Here is a 19,147-nt window from a genome sequence, read left to right as displayed (position 1 = left end):
TTTCTGTTCCAGGAGGGCAGGTTCTTTCATTCAACCAACCCTCTGGTCCTCACTGCCCATCATCAGGCTCTGTGGAGAATATCAAACTGACCAAGGCACAGTAAGCACCCTAAAGCCCACACCACCCAAGAGGGAGGGTGCCTAGGTGCTCCAAAGGACAGACACTCTGGTCAGAGAGGCATTCCTCATGGCACAGCATGGACAAAGTAAGACCTGAGAGGTCACATTCCCTCACTTCCGTTAAGGCCGGCTCCAAGGTTGGTGGCCTTGTCCCTATCGTTTTCTATACTTTGCTATTATTACAACTTAAGCTATGGGGTTGCACAGAGTCGGACACAACTGAAGCGACTTAGCAGCAGCAGCAAGATGTTTCCTAGTCCTTTGGTTACAAGACAGGAAAAAAATGAAGGCACTCAGACCAAAGAGGATAGAGACAGTGATCAACCTGGGAGTCTTTCTAAACACAGGCATCCGTCCATGCTGGAGAACACACAGGTTTAGGAGGGCAACATCAGTAGGGAATTCCCACCTAGAGACTTGGAGCAGAAGTGCCGGAGGGCTCGTTTGCTCAGGGTGGAGAGGTGGAATAACAAAGCCCCCAGAGGTGTAAATGGAAACCCATGGAGAGACGCAGGGGTGAGGGGCCTTTCCCTCGTTTACTCCTCTGTTTCAAGATCTATTCCAGCTCCGATGAGCAGGCCTTCCTGCATTGCAGTCTTCACCTCTTTTCCCAAAAGGCAGGACTGCAGATCGTTCTTACGCTTTTCTTCTACTAGACTCTTACACAAGCATACGCCACTCCAGTGCCTGGCAAAGTGCCTGGCACCGACGGCACTCCATAAACAGTTGGTAAAAATGAACCTTGGAGGAAGGAAAGCTCCTCCATCCCCAAGGACTGAAAGCAGCAGGTACCCACCCCCCCCAGCATTCTGCACATACCCATGTACACGCATGGGCAGGAGAGGCCCACAGTGTATCACAGCTCAGAGCTACAAAGAACCAACTTTATTAGACATTCAGGGTCAATTTCTCTTTTTGCCCTTGCCCGTAACCTTGGCTGGCGTGAGGACTGGAGCTGTCGCCTGGTACAGAGTGGAAGAGATCTTGTTGATGTAGTACAGACCAACCATGGAGAAGATGAAGCTACAGGGTGAAGAAAAAGAGTGGTGGCATTAGTGGGCATGCTGCCAGCTTGGTGCCTCCTACAGCAGACGCCAGCATGAGGGAAAGAATCTAGGCTCAGGTTTAGGAAAATGGGGAAGGGGACAGGAAGGAGAACAGAGCGGGAGGGAGGTATGGGGAAGTCTGGAACCATCACAGGAGGGTCAAGTGCCAAAGGGCAGGATGCTACACCCCTTATCCAGCTGTCAGGCACTTACCAAGTGGTGACACAGACTCTGTGGATGAGGCCTGATGCAAAGAGAGCCAACAGGAGACAGAGGAGAACTGGGGAGGCAAAAGGTGACAAGGAGGGTGGTGGTCAGAATGGAAACACCAGGCATTCATATGTTGGGTCTAGGAGAAATCTGGGGCTCTCTGAATCTTGGGGGACCTGCTTGGAGAGGTAAGGCATGAGAGCAGGGGGACATCAGATGGCCTTATCGATGCCCAGGACATGGAAGTACCAGATGCATTCTCATTTCCAGCTCTGCCCCAAATATCACCTAACTTCCCTCTCCTGGCTTGCCTCCAGTAAAAAGGAAAGATGACAGCAGAGTCTGAAGGGTAAGGCTTGCTTGCATTTGAGGAAGAGGGTCACAGCCTTTTCAACAGAAGCCAGCCAAAGGGGATCAATTCACTAAACTGGCTGGCCAGTGCTGGAAGTGAGGTTCTCACTCCCTGGACATAAAGTGGAGAGCAGAGTGTGTGGACACACACACCCATGCGGGCAGAAAAGAGTCTCCAGACAGCTAGAGTAGGACTGGAGAGAAGGTGGGAGGGCAGATAGCAAGGGCAATCCCAGCTGCCCAGCTGAGGAGGGCAGGTGAAGAGGGCCAAGCAGCTTGCCCATGACAGAGGCTTCTTTCAGAAGCAAATGAAGACAATACACAGAAAAACAAAACCTAATAGAGAGATGTTCTGCTGTATGGAAGGAGCTCTGGAAGCCTGCAGAGCGGCCAGGTGAAGAGGGCAAGAGGTAAGGAGGGTGAAGAAATGAGGGCCACAGTGACAGGTGAAGGCTTCACAGGAGATGGCATCTGCCATCAATTTGGGGCATGTGGCATCCTTAGGTGATCTGGCCTTGACGCCTAATTTGCTTTATGAACTTAATTCTCCATACGTAACTAAATCATCAATTCTTGATTACATGAGCAACAACAAGGATCCTTTCAAATGGAAAACAATCTAACAGTTATTCTACTTTGGTGAGGATTCCTGCTGACACAGAAAGCTAGTGTATCTGATACTTTAGGCTCTTCACAATCATCTCAAACAAGTATAGTTCACTAGTATTGGGTCCATGTCACCTTGGAACCCTTCAGTGAATTTGGCCCTTCTTTTTCTGGTGGAAACAAAGAACACCCTCCTTGGATATATTCATTACAGGCGCAGACCTGCCTATTCCCTCAAACCTTCCCCGGAAACTGGCCAGAAAGTAAATGAGTTTCTTGCTTTCAGAAGCCCTTTCTCCTAGCTCCAATTCCAAGAGTAAAGAGTACTGTATCCAAAAGTATCATCTGTTTTCAGTCTGAGTACACATGGTTCCTCCTCCTCAACAACCTTTACTGTCTAAGCACCTGGAAGTTCAGCACAGTGTTGGAGCAGATTAGAGGTGAGGCTTACAAGAAAGGGTTCAAATACTCAACCTCCAATTTTCACTTACTCTCAGGGAAGATCTTTGCTTGGAATCCTTTGCCAAAGACAAGATTCTCCAGATTATTGAAGGCCTGGGTTGAGGGAGTTAAGGCGTCGGTCGTGCCATGGGGGCTGAGATGTGCGGGTTAACGGGAAGGGTACAAGCCCGCCTGACCCTCCACCCTTCCTACCCTCAAACAACTCTGCCCACTCCCCCGCTGAGAGGATACAGTGAGAGAGAAGACGAAAAGGCCGGAACCAAGCAGGCCGCCCTGGATGGTGAGCCACTCGGTGGAGGCCAGCTGGCGACTATACATCTGCATCCCAGCGAAGAGCAGCAGGGACAGGAGGGAGGAAAGCGCCAGCGACGTGCCTGTACCCACCACTGGGGCGGGGGAGAGGAGAGACGGAGAGTCAGGCCCAGCCCTCCCTGCAGGAACCGCAGGCAGATTCAGCAGCTCCGGGAGTTCGAGAGCCCTATCACTTCCAAGCACTCCGAGGACTGCAGCCACCTTCCCCAACTCCCCACACCTCGCGGCGACCCTCCAGGAATTCCTCACCCCGAACCCTCCCGCCCCGTGGAAATGCCCATCGCCTGGAACCCAGGACACGTCAGCTCTGTGGGGAGAGGACCAGGAAAGCTGGTCCGCCCAACTCCGACCCCAACTAGTCCGCCCGGGTTGGGGGGGTAGAGGGGATCCCGTTGGTCCCGTTACCCATCATGCCCTGCCCTTGGGTCCAATCCGTGCTTCTGCCCAGGAGAGCCGAACCGGGGACAATTGGCTGTGCGCATGCGTCAAGCCCTAACGTGGCCTTGTTTCTCCCTTAACGCCTTCCTCTTTCTCCCCCTCAGCGCCTGAATGCAGCGCCCTCTTCCTGCAGGGAGGAAATACTGCGTCTAGGAGCATCCTTGGCCACCACCCTGGTTCCCGGCTCTTCCCCGCACCCAGAGCATCTGCTGCCTCTCAGTGCAAGCTGCACTTAACTCTTCAAATCACCGGGCCCATGGACTGCTTCTGTCTTCTTTGTCAATTATGTCAGCCTGTTCTTCAAAACTAAGCCCCCCATGAACACTTCCTTGATATCTCCCGTGGACTCTTGCCCAAACCAAACTCTAGTCCTTTCATCCTGGAGTCTATCTTTCTCTAAAACTATCCTTCTGCTTTCTGTGAGTAAGATTAGAAGCCAGTGAAGAATTTGAACATAAGAAATGGCTCCCCCTCAAATACCATTCCATGTTACCTAACTACTGCCCCGCTACGCGACCGCCTTCTGAGAACCACGTGGGGAAAACTATTTCCCACCTCCTACCTCGACGGGCGCTGTTAGATGCTGGTCCCTGGAGCATGCGCAGTGACATCTCACCCTCACCCCTCCCCACATCCCCACCCGGCTCCTGCATTAAGCCCGGGGTTCGCAGCCGCAGCCGGTATCGGGCACCCGGGGGCGGGCGGGCATGCTAGGGCCATGGCTGAGGGTGAGGATATGCAGACCTTCACTTCTATCATGGATGCACTGGTCCGCATCAGTGTGAGTTAAGGTGGGGTCGAGGGGAAGGGGAGGGGGAGCATAGGGGTCCGGGGCAGGCCAGGACCTTGAACAGGTGGGGGTCCCGCAAGATGCTGGAATGTAGCCAGGGGGTTGTCAATGGCCGAAAGGACTGGGAGGATCGGGATGCAGGTATGAGAGGGTAATCCCGGGGGCAGCCCGGAGGTGAATGCCGTGAAGGCGTCCATCTGCTGGGGTGTAAGGAACATGGAGCTGCCTGGATACAGCGGGTGGCTTGGGGTAGCCTCCAGCCGTGCACCGAGGTTGGGGTTGCAGGGCAATGGGGCTATGCTATGAGGAAGGGGCGTGAGTGATTGGGTATTTTCCAAGAAAACTGAGAACAGGTCGGGGGGCGAGGAAGGAGCCGCACCACGGTGCAGTTCCCAAATTGGACCCCTTCACGAGACCCCACCCCACCGCACCCCCACTCAGGGCTGCCTCCGAGCCTGCGGTTGTCATGGCAACCCGTGCCCGGCTCTCCCAGGGGCGGTGCCAACCCTGCTCCCCCCCACCACTTCCTTCCCCCTCCCTCCCTGTCCCTCCCTCCTTTGTGTCAGCTGCGCCCCTGACCGGGATGGCTGCGAAGAGAGGGACCAAGGTGAGGTGTGGGGGTGGGGCATAGCCTGAGGACCCCCGCCACCGAAAAAGGGAGGGGTACTTCCGGTGGGGAGGGGGCAAATAGGCGGCGCGCTCTTTTCTACCCTACCTTGGGAGGGGTTGCGACAGGCCGGGTTATGCCTGGGGTGGTAGCAGGAGAGCCGGATGGTGGGGGGCAAAATGGTATGGGTTAGGAGGAGCCAGATGGGTTAGTGATGGGCAATGGAGGCGAAGGCTGCTGCAGGCCGGAGCCACCGCAGGAGGACAGACAGGGTGAGCAGGAGGATGGAGAGAGCCTGGTTATAAGGAGAAATCACGCGGGGGAGGAGGGAAAGGGGGATGCCAGAGAAGCGGGGAGGCGGGGGTTGGGGGGGGGGCCTCTGCACAGAGCTGCAGAATGGGCGGTGTCCTTGAGAGATGTGCCTGGGGCAGGCTGCCGGGAGACGGGGGAGGGGGGCAAAGGCCAGGTGAGAGCGGCTGTCGGTCCGGCTGAGACTAGGACAGGGGGTGGGGCTTGAGACTGGGGGAGACCTGAGCTCCAGCCGTCTATCCTCCTTAGGTATGTAGCTCTGCAGGAGGGACGCGTGCTGGGGACACGGAGTTGGAAGGCCTGTGAACCAGGCCAAGGCTGATGCTGGCGAAAAATCCATAGCTTGTAGGGTCCCTTGTAGTTTTTCTTCCTCATTTCCAAGAACCCTTGGGTCTTTAAATGCAGTTGAGGCGCCTGTTGAGATATACCCAGGTGTCCAAGCTCTGATCCAACCTCCTGGTCCCTCCACAGACGAGCATGAAGAACATGGAGAAGGAACTGCTGTGCCCAGTGTGTCAAGAAATGTATAAGCAGCCACTGGTGCTGCCCTGTACCCACAACGTGTGCCAGGCCTGTGCCCGGGAAGTCCTGGGCCAGCAGGGCTACATAGGCCATGGTGGGGACCCCAGCTCCGAGCCCACTTCTCCTGCCTCCACCCCATCCACCCGAAGCCCTCGCCTTTCCCGCAGAACTCTCCCCAAACCAGACCGCTTGGACCGGCTGCTTAAGTCAGGTGGGGCTGGCACCCATGGGGTTGGGATGGGGATGCTGGGATATCCATCAGGAAGATGGAAGGGGTCCATCCCTGGCCAGGGGCACCTGTCTGTTTTTCAAGGGGTACTGCCCATCCAGGCTCTGCTAAGAGCTGAGCTCTGGCACAATGAAAATTAATTCTTTAATTGAACAGACTTCCCCACCCTGAGCCAGCTGTGATTTTCACCTCCCTACTTCCTGGCCCATCCACAGGCTTTGGGACATACCCCGGGCGGAAGCGAGGTGCTCTGCACCCCCAGGTGATCATGTTCCCGTGCCCAGCCTGCCAGGGTGATGTGGAGCTGGGGGAGCGGGGCTTGGCAGGGCTTTTCCGGAACCTGACCCTGGAGCGTGTGGTGGAGCGGTACCGCCAGAGTGTGAGTGTGGGTGGTGCCATCCTGTGCCAGCTGTGCAAGCCCCCGCCACTAGAAGCCACCAAGGGCTGTACCGAGTGCCGCGCCACCTTCTGCAACGAGTGCTTCAAGCTCTTCCATCCCTGGGGCACCCAGAAGGCCCAGCACGAACCCACCCTGCCCACCCTCTCCTTTCGCCCCAAGGTGAGCCAGCCTTTGCAGGGCCTGCGAAGGGGGGGGAGGGCACGGTGGTGCTGGGTGGGAGGGCATGCCCGGCACTGTGGGCTTCCAAAAGGAGGTGGCCACAGGGTTGCCATTGCCAAACTCCTTTTTCTATAACAATAAAGCCACTGGACCAATCTTTGACCATCTTTGAGCCTCCATCTCATCTGCTGAATGAGGCTTCTAATATATCTGCCCTGCAATCTCCATACCTGCAGGGTTGATGGGAGGATTCCTGAGATAATGTTTGTGAAAGTTATTTATATACAGTGAAAAGGTCTGTCATGTATTCATTCATTGAACAAATATTTATCAAGTACCTGGTGCTATCCCAGGTGTTGGGGCTACAGCAGTAAACAAGATAGACATGGCTAATTATTAACCGTTATTGTTATTACCACATGTAGAGGAAGGGAGGAGCAAGGTGGTTTGCAGGAAAGGCTCTCCTTGATTGCCAGGGCATACCAGCAGGTGGCACCATGGAGCACCGCGTCTGAACTCCCCTCCACCAGCTTGGGGCCGGCCCAGGGGAGGACGGGCAGGGAACTGCCCTGTGGTAGCTCAGCACCCTTACACACGCCATTGGCTGACTATTTCCTTGCTGTTTCTGTCCCTAGGGACTAATGTGTCCAGATCACAAGGAAGAGGTGACCCATTACTGCAAGACGTGCCAACGACTGGTGTGCCAGCTCTGCCGTGTGCGGCGCACCCACAGCGGCCACAAAATCACGCCAGTGGTCAGTGCCTTCCAGGCCCTCAAGGTGAGGACCCTGCCTCATTCAACACCAGGACTGCCCACACCCACACCTGCTCACCTCTCCTCTGCACTGCTGGCTGCTTCAGGGCCAGGCATGATGCCCACCTCTTTCTTTCCCCCTCAGGACAAGCTGACAAAGAGCCTGACATACATCCTGGGAAACCAGGACACAGTGCAGACCCAGATCTGTGAGCTGGAGGAGACTGTGAGGCACACGGAGGTGAGGGAGGGCACGGAGGTGGGCCCTGGGCCCTGCCTGGCAGTGGGAGCAGGAAGGGGGTGGAGATGGGCACAGACCACTCACCTGGCTGCAAACTCAGGATGACCATGTGGGGTCCGTGGATGTGTCAAGGTTCTGGTTAAACCAGGTTGTCAGAAATGGCAGTGCCCCAGGCCAGGCGGTACCCAAGGCTACAGTGGAGACAGGGTGTCTATCACCTTGGAGAGGGAGAGCTTGAAAAGCCCCAGGGATGGAGCTCAGATGCCTCAGGCTCAGCTGCTTGCTGGGGATGGCACACATCCTTGGACCAAGGAGGGTGAGGCGATGCCTCTGATACCTTTTGCCAGATTGCTTGAATCAGCTGACGTGGGGAAGGGCGATAAGGATGGCACACATGCTGGTGGACGTTAGTGCGGTCCAGGTGCATATTAGTGTAGTCATGGCCTCTTTTATTTGGGGGAGTCCTCAAGGAGTCAGGATCATGGTGTGGGCCTCCAGGAAGATTAACACAAATGGTTAGGAGTTGAGCCTATGTGGGTGTACAGGAGACCGTGGAGCCATGAGCCTGGTCCCATTTGAATGGGTAGGTAGGATTTCCCCAGATCCTTTGTGATCCTAGTCGTGGTGTGGTGCCCCAGGAGGCTGGAGCAGATGCAGCCTTCAAGAAGGAGGCAGTCAATGTTGCTCTCTGGACAGGTGAGTGGTCAGCAGGCCAAGGAGGAGGTGTCCCAGCTGGTGCGGGGGCTGGGGGCTGTGCTGGAGGAGAAGCGGGCATCACTGCTTCAGGCCATTGAGGAGTGTCAGCAAGAACGGCTGGCCCGTCTCAGCGCCCAGATCCAGGAGCACCGGAGCCTGCTGGACGGCTCAGGTCTGGTGGGCTACGCTCAGGAGGTTCTTAAAGAAACAGACCAGCCTTGCTTTGTGCAAGCAGCCAAACAACTGCATAACAGGTACTCAGGGGGCATGACACAGGGTCACAGGCTCATGCAGGGTAGGGGCATCGTGGGTGTAGCCCATGTATCAGGCAGTGTCGAGAGTCCTGCCCAGCAGAGAGCTGGGCCCTGAGGACTTTTCACCAGGCCAAATGGATACCAGCTGTTGCCCAAAGGGACAGGGAAGAGAGCCATAGCCGATACCAAGGCTCTAGGGCCAGACACGGCAGAATCAAGGGGAAGGGTGGTGGCCCAGACAGCAGTGCCTGACCCTTGGTGGTGGTGATCGCTCAGTCCTGTCCGACTCTTTGTGACACCACAGACTGTAGCCTGCCAGGCTCCTCTGTCCTTGGGATTCTCCAGGCAAGAATACTGGAGTGGATTGCCATTCCCTTCTCCAGAGGATCTTCCCGACCCAGGGATGGAACCCAGATCTTCTGCATTGCGGGCAGATTCTTTACCATCTGAGCTACAGGAAGGTCTGACCCTTGCCTGCCCCCATCCCAGGATTACCCGAGCCACAGAGGCCCTCCAGACATTCCGGCCAGCTGCCAGCTCCTCCTTCCGCCATTGCCAGCTGGATGTGGGGCGTGAGATGAAGCTGCTGACAGAGCTTAATTTCCTGCGAGGTGAGGAGATGGCCAGGCCCCATGTCCCATTAGAGCCTTCCTCCCTTCCTCCCCAGCAGCGGGCCCGGGGGGCAGTGCCCACCAGGGAACTAACTCCCAAGCCTCCCGCCTGGCCTGGCCAGCCGTCCTGCCCACCTAGCCCACCCGGCCACCCCGTCCCACCGCGCTCAGCGCTGCTTCTCCCTCTCTTTGTTTGTAGGCTGTGGCCACCGCGGACTCTGCTCCGGAGCACCCCAGGCAAGTCAGCGGCCCTGCCCTGGGGGTCCTGCCCCCTGTGCCAGGTCCCCTGCCCTGCCCTGCCACTCCCACGCAGCCCGGCTCCCCACCCATGGCTTCCTTCTCTTTCCTGCCCTAACCAGACCGCCTCCACCATCCTCTGCCCTGACCCTTAATCCTTGCCTTTCTGACTTTTTGTCCTTATGACCTTTACCCCCTAGGCTTTCCTTCTCTTCCCCTGACCCTTCCTGTGCCATCGAGCTTGCGCTGGCCCTCTGTCCCCAGTTTCTGCCTTGCTGCCTCTCCTCGCATCTGTCTCCCGTGCAGTTTCCTCTTCCTGTTCAGCGCCCTCTTGCCTGGGTGGGCTCCAGTGGCCGTTACCTACCTTTCCCTGGGGCTCCTCTGTATTCATAGACTAAAAAGGGTCGTAGAAAGAAAGGATAACACGTGATCTCATACCTTCATTTGACAGAGGAGGAAACTGAGGCCCAGATCGAGGGAGTGGCAGCCCAGGACTGGCCTCAGGCCACCTGCCTCTCCTTTTCCCGCGCCCAGGGCCCAGACAGGCGTCTTCCCAGATCCCTCTCACTCGCACTCACCCCCCCGGCTCCCGCTGCTTTCCCTTTTCCCGCCCACCCTCCACACCATGCCCATGGCCAGGCCGTGACTGACCCCCGCTGTCTCTTCCAACAGTACCCGAGGCTCCGGTCATCGACACCCAGCGCACCTTTGCCTACGACCAGATCTTCCTCTGCTGGCGGCTGCCCCCGCACTCACCACCTGCCTGGCACTACACCATTGAGTTCCGGCGCACCGACGTGCCGGCCCAGCCAGGCCCCACCCGCTGGCAGCGGCGGGAGGAGGTGAGGGGTACCAGCGCCCTGCTGGAGAACCCCGACACGGGCTCTGTGTACGTGCTGCGTGTCCGCGGCTGCAACAAGGCCGGCTACGGCGAGTACAGCGAGGACGTGCATCTGCACACTCCACCCGCGCCCGGTGAGTGGGCCCTGGGTGCCTGGGACCCCGGCACGGACAGCTGCTGCTGGCCGGGCCCCATAGAGACTGCATAACTCAGTGGGTCATCCTCACTAGCTCTGGAGCCAGACTGCCTGGGTTCAAATCCCAGCTCTGCCTCTTGCCAGTTGTGTGGCTTTGGGTGAATTATCCACCCTCTCTGAACCTGCAGTTCCTCCTCTGTAGGTATTGTAACAACACCTACCCCATAACATTGTTGTAAGAATTAAGTGACTTGCTAATGTGTAAAGTCTTAGCCGAGAATTTGAGCTGGTGGCTCAGAGGTTAAAGCATCTGCCTGCAATACGGGAGACCTGGGTTCGATCCCTCGGTTGGGAAGATCCCCTGGAGAAGGAAATGGCAACCCACTCCAGTATTCTTGCCTGGAGGATCCCATGGTCAGAGGAGCCTTGTGGGCTATAGTCAATGGGGTCACAAAGAGTCGGACACAACTGATCGACTAAGCACAGCACCAGGGCTCAATAAATGTTGGTCAAGTGACTCTCCAGAAAATAGCAGAGGCTCTGGAGTATAGGCATAATAGAGGAGGCAGCCAGAGCGAGTCAGCTGGGTCTGGGAGACTGGTTTCCATGCCCACTAGTCATCACTAAAACTCTTCCTAGGGTCCCATGCCCACTTGGGATGCCCTTTCTTCTTCCCCTTATGCTCCCCATTCCAGTTTTCCAGGCCCTGTTCCCAAGAGCCCCCTGCCCGTCCCTTGGCAACTTGTTCCGTGTTCTGAAATCTCCCAGTGTCTCGTGCTGACACCTCGAGATCCCCAGTGCCAGTGTTTGTCCCTGAAGTCCTTCCTTCTGTCTTAACCTTCCCCTACTCCAGTCCTGCACTTCTTCCTGGATGGCCGCTGGGGCACAAGCCGAGAGCGGCTGGCCATCAGCAAGGACCAGCGAGCGGTGAGGAGTGTCCCAGGGCTGCCCCTGCTGCTGGCTGCTGAGCGGCTGCTGACGGGCTGCCACCTGAGCGTGGACGTGGTCCTGGGTGATGTGGCTGTGACCCAGGGCCGCAGCTACTGGGCCTGCGCCGTAGACCCAGCCTCCTACTTGGTCAAGGTGGGCGTCGGGCTGGAGAGCAAGCTTCAGGAAAGCTTCCAGGGTGCCCCCGACGTGATCAGCCCCAGGTCAGGCCCCTCTGGGAGGTATGGGGTTCTGGGGATCTGGGTGGGGGAGCTGGGAACACAGCGGGGTGACGAGGGGAGCACACACTTGCTGGGATGGAGCTGGAAGGAAATCAGGAGGAAGTAACGTGAGGCAGGCTGGAGGCGCTGTGGTCAGGAGAACTGTGGGCTCCATGAAAGCGTTTTGGAGGTTGATCTTTGGAGTGACTGGGGAAAGGGGCAATGGAAAAGGAAGCCATCTCCACTCCCCTCCGTCACTCAGGCTAACACACTATCTCGCCAAGTCTCCGTGCCCTTTCTTCCTCACACCTCTTTGGCAACATCTTTTCACCACAAAGCTTTTTCTCTCCAGTACTTCCTTCCCCCACACCTTGTCTCAGCCTCCTCAAATTCTTCCCTTAAACTTTCCATCTCCATACCCTCTCATCCCCAGCATCCTCTTTTTCAGCCACCCACACATGCTCTTCTTCCCCCTCAGCACTCTATCCCTCAATACCCCATTTCTTCAGAAGTGTCTTCTCTTCAACATCAGTTCCCTCCTAAACCTGTGATCCCCAACCTGCATCCCCGCAACATCCTTCACCTAAGACACTGACCCGCCCTCATCTCTCTCCCAGCATCCCCCTTCCCAGCATGTTTTCTCTGCCCCCGCCTCTCCCCACCGCTAACCCCTCATCCTTCCAAGATTCTCTAACCCTCAAAACCCTCTCCCAGCACGATATCCCAGCGCCATTTTCTTCGCCACTTGCCTGCGTTGGAAGCATTACCTTTCTCCAGTGTGCCTGAGCGATACCCTTTCTTTCCTCCCCTCCCCCAATGGCCAATGTGCTTGCCTTTCCCCATTCTCACCAAACCAAACCCCAGCCCTACATTATAACGCCCGTCTCTTCAATGTGTTCTCTTCTCAACGTCCCCAAATCAATCCTTGGAACTGCGTGCTCCCCGACATCCTATCCTCCCAACATCTCAGCCCCGGGTACCATCTACCCCACCCCCGACATTCTTCTACCCAACACCCATTCCTGCAGGTACGACCCGGACAGTGGACATGACAGCGGTGCCGAGGATGCCACCATGGAGGCGTCACCACCCTTCGCTTTCCTGACCATCGGCATGGGCAAGATCCTGCTGGGGGCCGGGGCCAGTGCGAATGCGGGGCTGACAGGGAGGGACGGCCCGGCGGCCAGCTGCACAGTGCCCCTGCCGCCCCGCCTGGGCATCTGCCTGGACTACGAGCGGGGTCGCGTTTCCTTCCTCGATGCCGTGTCCTTCCGAGGGCTTCTGGAGTGCCCCCTGGACTGCTCGGGACCTGTGTGCCCTGCCTTTTGCTTCATCGGGGGTGGCGCAGTGCAGCTACAGGAGCCCGTGGGCACTAAGCCGGAGAGGAAGGTCACCATTGGGGGCTTCGCCAAGCTGGACTGAGCCTCCCGGGCCCCTGCTGGGCCCTGGCCCTCCACGCCTCCTGAAGCCGGGTCATCTCTCTGGCAGCTTCTCCCTTAAGCTCTTCCTCCCACATGGTCCTGTCCCTTCCCCTGTCTGTGTCTTCCCAGGGCCTTTCTTGACCAAGGGACTCTCCTCTGCTCACCTCTCTGGATGTCCCCCATTCTCCCTATTGCCTGTTAATCCAGGTTCCCATCCCCACCACGTCTCTGCCCCATGCCCTGCCCTTGGCATCTTGCCCCAATCATGGAGAGAGCCCCTGCCCCACACCTGCCCTGCGTTCCTCCCCAGGCTGATTGGGAGGGAAGGCACCCGGAACACTGGGCATGCTCCCCAGCTCTGCCCTCCGCCCTGCCAAGCTCCCTGGCCCATCCATGCTGAACTTCAGCCTTGGGGCAGAGAGGCTTTTTGGTTGGACAGTGCCCAGGTACTCTTTGGTGAGGGAAAGGGACCCTCCCATCCTGCTTTATTTATTTGGGTCCCTGTACCCCCAGCCGCATGCCTTTTCTCCCCCTCTTCTCCCCCTTGCATGCTCTAACCTGTCCTGCACCCATGCCAACGTGCCAAGTCTCCCTTGGGGTCCCAGCTGAGCTTGAGTGTCCCCACTGGGTTGGGCCTGGCAAGGCCTCTGGTGCCTGCTGCTGCCCCCCTGCGGTGAGCACTGCTAGGCCTGTGCCAAGCAACAGCTGTTATTTTCATGGTTTATAAACAATAAACTGTGATGCCAGGCCTTCCTGTGATGTCTGCCTTCCCGGAGCCCATTCCTCTTAGCTTCTGTGCTGGATGTGGCAGGCCAAGGGGATGGCGGGTTCCCTGCTATTTCTCAGAGCAGGGGTGCGTGGTGGAGCTGGTGCCTGAGGGAAGGAGGTCCCCAAGCCCTGTGCTCCCCAGTCTTCTGCCAGACCTGTGCCCAGCCCAGGTCCAAACCAACCATGGCCACCAGGGGGCACATCGCTCTGGTGGCTGCTTGCATCGGATACCCGCCCTCCCACCACCCCCACTCCCACCCCTATGGGGCGTCTGGGCGGAGCCCTGCAGGAATGCGACTTAGGGTGCCCAAAGAGATCAGGGGCTCCTGGCACAAGGCCTTTCTGTGTCCCCCATTTCTTGGATTATAGGAGACAGCCTTCATTCAGCCTCCATGACCTTCCCTGAGTTCCAAGGGCAGAGTCAAGCAGTTGTTAATTAGGGAAAGGAGGGAATGGGAGACCAGAGAGAAACAGTCAAGGACAGTCTTGAGCAACACCCTGTTTCCCCATCAATGGATATTCACAATATCTTTGAACTGTTTTGTAGAAACTGATATCCCCTGCAGGTGGGAAAAGTTAAAGATGGTATGTAGACCCCAGAGCAGCTGGTCCTGAAGGTCGATGATGCTGAATTCCAGTTACCTCACCACCAACCCATCAGAAAAATGTCCATGAGCTGATCATGTGCTCTTTGAGCAATTACTGTAAATCTCCAACTTGGGACATATGGTTTTGAGGGCATTAGCCCACTGTGGCCGCCTTCACCTGGCAACACAATAAAGCTATTCTTTTCTACTTCACCTAAAACTCTGTCTCAGAGATTCGATTCAGTCCTGGTGTACGGAGAAGCTGAGCTTTTGGCATCAGTGCGTCAGCCAGGGAGTGTGTGCGTGCTCAGTCATGTTTGACTCTCTGTGACCCCAAGGACTGTAGCCCGCCAGGCTCCTCCATCCATGGAATTTCCCAGGCGAGAATCCTGGAGTGGGTTGCCATTTCCTTCTCCAGGGGATCTTCCCAACCCAGGGATTGAACCTGAGTCTTGTATCTCCTACATTGGCAGGCCGGTTCTATACCACTGAGCCATCTGGGAAGTCTTTGACCTCAGAACCAGAACTATTTCCCCATCCCTGGGGCACCAGGTAGTAGACCCCAGAGCCAGTAGGCAGGTGGGGCAGTCTGGCGCCAGGCCCTGGACCTGACACGGACCTTATCGTGGCCCTGTTGACTCTGCTGCCTTAGGACTTACTTCACACCCGGACAGCTAAGAATAGAGCCGCCTGAGGGCACCATGCCAAGGGGAGAGGAGGGTGCGGGAGTGAAATCCAGGCCCGGGGATAGGGGCGAGCCCAGCTCTCGGGCGGGCAGAGCTGGGTCATGCTAGCTGCTGGAGCCTCAGGCTTTTGTTTCCTCCTTCCTTGTGCGCTGCTGACCATGCAGGACAGGCAACAGGAGTCCGTCCACCTGCATGCCAATGCCATCTCCTCTCCAGCCTTCTGCTTCTCAAATGAACCCCGCTCCTCTGGCCTTCTTCCCTTCCCCTCCTCTCCCAAAGGTTTCTTCCAGACTGCCCCCCTCCACACACACACACATTTTGACTGCCCCTCACCCATCCACAGGTCATAGACAACAGATCAGAAGCTGGTAGTGGGCGTGGAGGAGGTCCGCATTTTATTCAGCCATGTTCATGTTCCCACTCCCCTTTCTAAGCATTCCAGCCAGTATTCCAGCATTCCGCTGCCTCTGGCCTGTCCCCAGGGGCTCAGGTGGGCTTCACCAAGGCTAAGATGGTTTAGGGGACTTGGTAGGTCCTGTGAGGGAGGCTGTGAGCAGCCCACCTGAATGCCCAGCTCACTAGCCCAGAACAGAGTTGGGGGCAGGGGTCCCCAGAAGTGAAGAATTCCAGGGAGGCAGCCAGTACTGGCTGGACTCTCAGAAGACAACGTGTCCCTACAAGTTGGCGGAAGTGGCTGCCAGGTTTGTATAAGAGAGGTTGCTGCCACCATTGTCTGCAGAAACCTAGATAGGGGCAGAAAAGACCCAGGATGAGCGGCAGAGGCTTTCCTGGGACAACCTTCCTCCCCAGGGTCCCTGGATGGCACCCCAGGATAGGGTGAATGGTCCAGGAGCCTGACTAGCTTTCAAAGGGTTAATCCGGAGAGAGCACCTGCTGGCCCCCACCACCAGCCAGATGACTGTAAACAGGGCCACTCCCCCTCCTCCTCCTGCTCTGGTTCGCTCCCTCCCCTTCGCCCTCAGCGCCCCCTGCTTTCCCCTCCTGACCCTTTCTCCCTCCATTCTCTGCTCCTCCAGCCCAAGGAGGTGTACACGTTTCTGCAAAACTGGAAGAAGGAAGTCCCCAGGCAGAGGAAAAGTCAGGAAAAGGAAACTCTCCCTTCCCCCACTTGGAGTGGCCTTTCAGCCCCAGATGGCAAAGTAATTATTTACTAGGTCACGGAGGAAAAGGCAGAAAGAAGGAAGAAGGGGTCTGTGCCTCCCCAGCTTGCACCCAGGCTCACCTGGTTTGGTGAGACTTCTTTCCCAACTCAGAGACCCCCTTCTCCCCACCAGCCTTTCCCAATCTATCCTCCATTCTTAGGAGACAAGCTGGGGCAAGGTGCTCCTTCCATGAAGGGTTCCCCTGGGTACAGTGCCCCATTCATGTCACCTCTGGGCATCCCAGTTTAGTTGAGCAGTGAATGCTCTTCTGGGGGTGCTGGTTGCGGGGGGCACACCCTCCTGAGGTCCCCCTTCTTCCCTAAGCCTTTCCCACAGAACCCCTCTGACCTCCACCCCAGCCTTGTCAGTCACTGCTTATTTCGTGTCACCTCTTCTCAGTTCTTTAGGTTTTCCCAGTACCCTTTCAGAACCACTGCCCAGACAAAGCCTCGCCCCTGCCGCCACCCCCGCCACCCTCACCTCCTCATAGGGGCTCCGTTTGGTACTGCCAGGGGGCACGTAGCGCCCATGGGTGTGGTAGGTGGAGTACTCGCTCATAGGATGGTAGGCATCTAGGGCTGGAAAGACGTCCAGCTGCTCACATTTCTTTTGTCCGCACTGACACACAACCTGGGGAGACAGGAGGTTATGCGGAGCGTACGGCTCCTTCCAGCAGGGGGACTCTGGTCAGGGCTGGGGACTGAGCACTTACCAGGGCAATGAGATAGATGATGGCCAGCGCAACCAGAACACAGACCAGCACCAGCAGGGCAATGCCCCAACCAGGCACCCCAGACCCAGCCTGGGCAGAGGAAGGAAACGGGGCATTGTACACTGAAAGGAAAGCAGTGGTCAGAGCAGTCTCCCAAAGGAGGTGGCTCTCCCCCTACCAGCTCCAAGAGAAAAAGCAGGCACCCAGATGCTGGAGAGAGAGGGTCCCGGGCAGGGTGGTGCTGGCTGGCAGCTGGGGAAGTGGACTCACCACTAACTCCGCTGATGGTCAGGTTATAACTGGCTGCGTGTGCTTCAAGCTGACTGAACTGTGCCTTCACCCACTCGGCCGTGGTACCCTCTCGGAAGGCCAGAGTTAATTCTACCACCACAGATCCTGGCCTGGTTACAAAGAAATGGGGAACTCAGCCATGGGTCCCAGTTTCTGGGTCAGTACACCCTCCTCACAGTCATGACAACATCCACCAGTCCCACAGAGTCCACACCCAGAACTGTACCTGAACTTGATCTCTGAGAGGCCCAGAAAATCCCTCTGTTTATAAATCTGCAAAATCTGGGGTGAGAGGGAAAAGACTAAGATTTGATGCAAGTGCCGCATAGAGTTCTGAAGGCTGCTTTGGGGGTGGGGGGTGGGGGTGCATGTTAGAGGAAAGGCAGCTACTCACCAAATCCAAAATGCTTCTCCGCAGCTCCTGATAGTAGCTGGTTTGGGGATTTTCCAGGGAAGAGTTAAACTGGAGGTTTGTAATGTGAAAAGACAGGAAGTACAGGGAGACCCTAACAGACAACTGCTGAGAAGTCTTAGGATTGGAGGAGGTGGAAAGTGCTATGCTAGGGCTGTTGGCAGCTGTCCTGGTAATGTGGCTGGCAGCAGTGGGAGCAGTTTCGGAGCTGGGGACTGAGGATGGAGTGCCCTTGCTGACTGGGGTCATGGTAGCCGTGGATGAGGTGCCCCTGTGTGCTGAAGTGACCATGGAGCTTGACGCAGAGCTGGTGGTCACGGATAAGGTGTCACTGCTGGTTGGGGATGAGGCACCGTGCTGACCTGGAGAGGCAGTCGGGCTTGGGGCAGGGCTGCTGGTCAGGGATGGGGCACTGTTGTGACCTGGAGAGGCAGCCGGGCTTGGGGCAGGGCTGCTGGTCAGGGATGGGGCACTGTTGTGACCTGGAGAGGCAGCCGGGCTTGGGGCAGGGCTGCTGGTTGGAGTCGAGGCTCCGTCGTGGCCTGGAGAGGCAGCCGGGCTTGGGGCAGGGCTGCTGGTTGGAGTCGAGGCTCCGTCGTGGCCTGGAGAGGCAGCCGGGCTTGGGGCAGGGCTGCTGGTTGGAGTCGAGGCTCCGTCGTGGCCTGGAGAGGCAGCCGGGCTTGGGGCAGGGCTGCTGGTTGGAGTCGAGGCTCCGTCGTGGCCTGGAGAGGCAGCCGGGCTTGGGGCAGGGCTGCTGGCTGTGAGTAAGGTGGTAGTTATGCTCCAAGAAATTTCTTTAGTGGGACTGGACATTGGGCTGCTTTGTGTACTGGAAACTGGTGTAGTTCTGCGGGGGTTTATGGGGTCAGAGGTTGTCAGGGTAGTGACATCGGCAACTGTAAGAAATAGAGGTTACAGAGTATGTTTGGGGGGAAAATCGGCATAAGGAGAAAATACATTCTCTGGCATCTGGGGAAGTAATGCCAGGAGGATTTGGGGAGTGGGCCCCTGAGTCAGCTCTCTTTCTCCTTCCTGGCTGGCAACCTCCGTCTCTCTTCCTATATCTGTCTGCTCCTGGACTGTGGGCTTTTCTGCTCCTAAGATTTTCCTCTCCTGATTCCACCCCCAACCCCTCCAGACTTCTCTTCAGGACATATGTCTGCTCCTGGTACCCACAGTCCTCCAGGTGTGTGTGGGGTCTCTTCTCAGGTTTTCCTTAGCCTCACTCCTTTATTCTTTCTTTTGGCAGAAACTAGGCCACCCGTCTGCAACTTCTGCCTCTTGGATGCCATCTCCCAGGAAGCAAAACCCACAGAAAGTTGAGAAGACCACAGGAGCAGGGCAGCCCCCTCCCCACCTTGTGCCCCTCACCTGTAAGCACTGGGAACAGCAGCAGCAGGGAGAGGAAAGGGGCCTGGATGTCCGGTGTCATGGTGGTGGCGATGTGGTGGGGAGGGGACAGAACAAACTCAGGCCGGAGCTGCCCACGAGGTGGAGCGGACACAGGCGCCTGCTGCTTTATACCGGTCCCCCGCCCGCCCTAGGCTCAGCCAGAGCAGGTGACAGGTGACAAAGCTCCACCCCCTCCCCCTTTCCCTACCTCCAACCTCTTCCTCCTCCTCCCCAAC

At 57.1% G+C, this 19,147-nt stretch overlaps 3 protein-coding genes across 7 annotated transcripts; 1 reads left to right on the top strand and 2 right to left on the bottom strand.

The window, feature by feature from the left end:
- Window positions 1-990: 990 nt before the first annotated feature.
- On the bottom strand, window positions 991-3,662 carry KRTCAP2 (keratinocyte associated protein 2). Of its 3 annotated transcripts, none has more exons than XM_006060896.4 (5): window positions 3,513-3,662; window positions 3,027-3,181; window positions 2,825-2,888; window positions 1,380-1,446; window positions 991-1,143 (listed from the first exon to the last, which is right to left on the bottom strand). In XM_006060896.4, exons 1-5 carry the CDS (start codon window positions 3,517-3,519, stop codon window positions 1,023-1,025), a joined length of 414 nt encoding a protein of 137 aa, XP_006060958.1. In that variant the 5' UTR covers window positions 3,520-3,662; the 3' UTR covers window positions 991-1,022. The 3 variants fall into 3 exon arrangements, with proteins under 3 accessions (XP_006060958.1, XP_044800213.1, XP_006060960.1); XM_044944278.2 differs by having other exon boundaries at window positions 3,527-3,638; XM_006060898.4 differs by lacking the exon at window positions 3,513-3,662 and adding an exon at window positions 3,357-3,499.
- Window positions 3,663-3,701: 39 nt separating this feature from the next.
- TRIM46 (tripartite motif containing 46) lies at window positions 3,702-13,659 on the top strand. 3 transcript variants are annotated; one of them, XM_006060894.4, is made up of 10 exons: window positions 3,794-4,326; window positions 5,723-5,984; window positions 6,218-6,561; window positions 7,197-7,340; window positions 7,461-7,556; window positions 8,253-8,506; window positions 8,996-9,117; window positions 10,027-10,329; window positions 11,185-11,482; window positions 12,508-13,659. In XM_006060894.4, the coding sequence occupies exons 1-10, from the start codon at window positions 4,126-4,128 to the stop codon at window positions 12,899-12,901; spliced, it is 2,418 nt and encodes an 805-aa protein (XP_006060956.4). In that variant the 5' UTR covers window positions 3,794-4,125; the 3' UTR covers window positions 12,902-13,659. The 3 variants fall into 3 exon arrangements, with proteins under 3 accessions (XP_044800212.2, XP_006060956.4, XP_006060955.3); XM_006060893.4 differs by lacking the exon at window positions 3,794-4,326 and adding an exon at window positions 4,348-4,942; XM_044944277.2 differs by lacking the exon at window positions 11,185-11,482 and having other exon boundaries at window positions 3,702-4,326; window positions 12,508-12,813.
- A 1,654-nt stretch (window positions 13,660-15,313) lies between these two features.
- On the bottom strand, window positions 15,314-19,065 carry MUC1 (mucin 1, cell surface associated). The gene is made up of 7 exons (XM_006060891.4): window positions 18,891-19,065; window positions 17,502-18,415; window positions 17,334-17,389; window positions 17,087-17,217; window positions 16,817-16,938; window positions 16,585-16,734; window positions 15,314-15,684 (listed from the first exon to the last, which is right to left on the bottom strand). Exons 1-7 carry the CDS (start codon window positions 18,949-18,951, stop codon window positions 15,616-15,618), a joined length of 1,503 nt encoding a protein of 500 aa, XP_006060953.4. The 5' UTR covers window positions 18,952-19,065; the 3' UTR covers window positions 15,314-15,615.
- Between the last annotated feature and the right edge of the window lie 82 nt (window positions 19,066-19,147).

The sequence above is a fragment of the Bubalus bubalis genome, chromosome 6, assembly GCF_019923935.1.
Source record: "Bubalus bubalis isolate 160015118507 breed Murrah chromosome 6, NDDB_SH_1, whole genome shotgun sequence".
Classification (NCBI taxonomy): Eukaryota; Metazoa; Chordata; class Mammalia; order Artiodactyla; family Bovidae; genus Bubalus; species Bubalus bubalis.
The sequence above is the reverse complement of the archived record's forward strand: the minus strand, read 5'-3'. Positions and strand labels throughout refer to the sequence as shown.

Coding starts and splice junctions, on each gene's coding strand:
- KRTCAP2 (XM_006060896.4), bottom strand. Junction 2,889..3,026: donor TTTTCGTCTTCTCTCTCACT/GTATCCTCTCAG, acceptor CCCTCAACCCAG/GCCTTCAATAATCTGGAGAA. Junction 1,447..2,824: donor AGCAAAGATCTTCCCTGAGA/GTAAGTGAAAAT, acceptor TTGCCTCCCCAG/TTCTCCTCTGTCTCCTGTTG.
- TRIM46 (XM_006060894.4), top strand. CDS start 4,126: ATGCTGGTCCCTGGAGCATGCGCAGTGACATCTCACCCTCACCCCTCC. Junction 5,985..6,217: donor GGACCGGCTGCTTAAGTCAG/GTGGGGCTGGCA, acceptor GCCCATCCACAG/GCTTTGGGACATACCCCGGG. Junction 9,118..10,026: donor AGAGCTTAATTTCCTGCGAG/GTGAGGAGATGG, acceptor CTCTTCCAACAG/TACCCGAGGCTCCGGTCATC.
- MUC1 (XM_006060891.4), bottom strand. CDS start 18,951: ATGACACCGGACATCCAGGCCCCTTTCCTCTCCCTGCTGCTGCTGTTC. Junction 18,416..18,890: donor GCTGTTCCCAGTGCTTACAG/GTGAGGGGCACA, acceptor TATTTCTTACAG/TTGCCGATGTCACTACCCTG. Junction 17,218..17,333: donor CTCTCAGAGATCAAGTTCAG/GTACAGTTCTGG, acceptor CTTTGTAACCAG/GCCAGGATCTGTGGTGGTAG.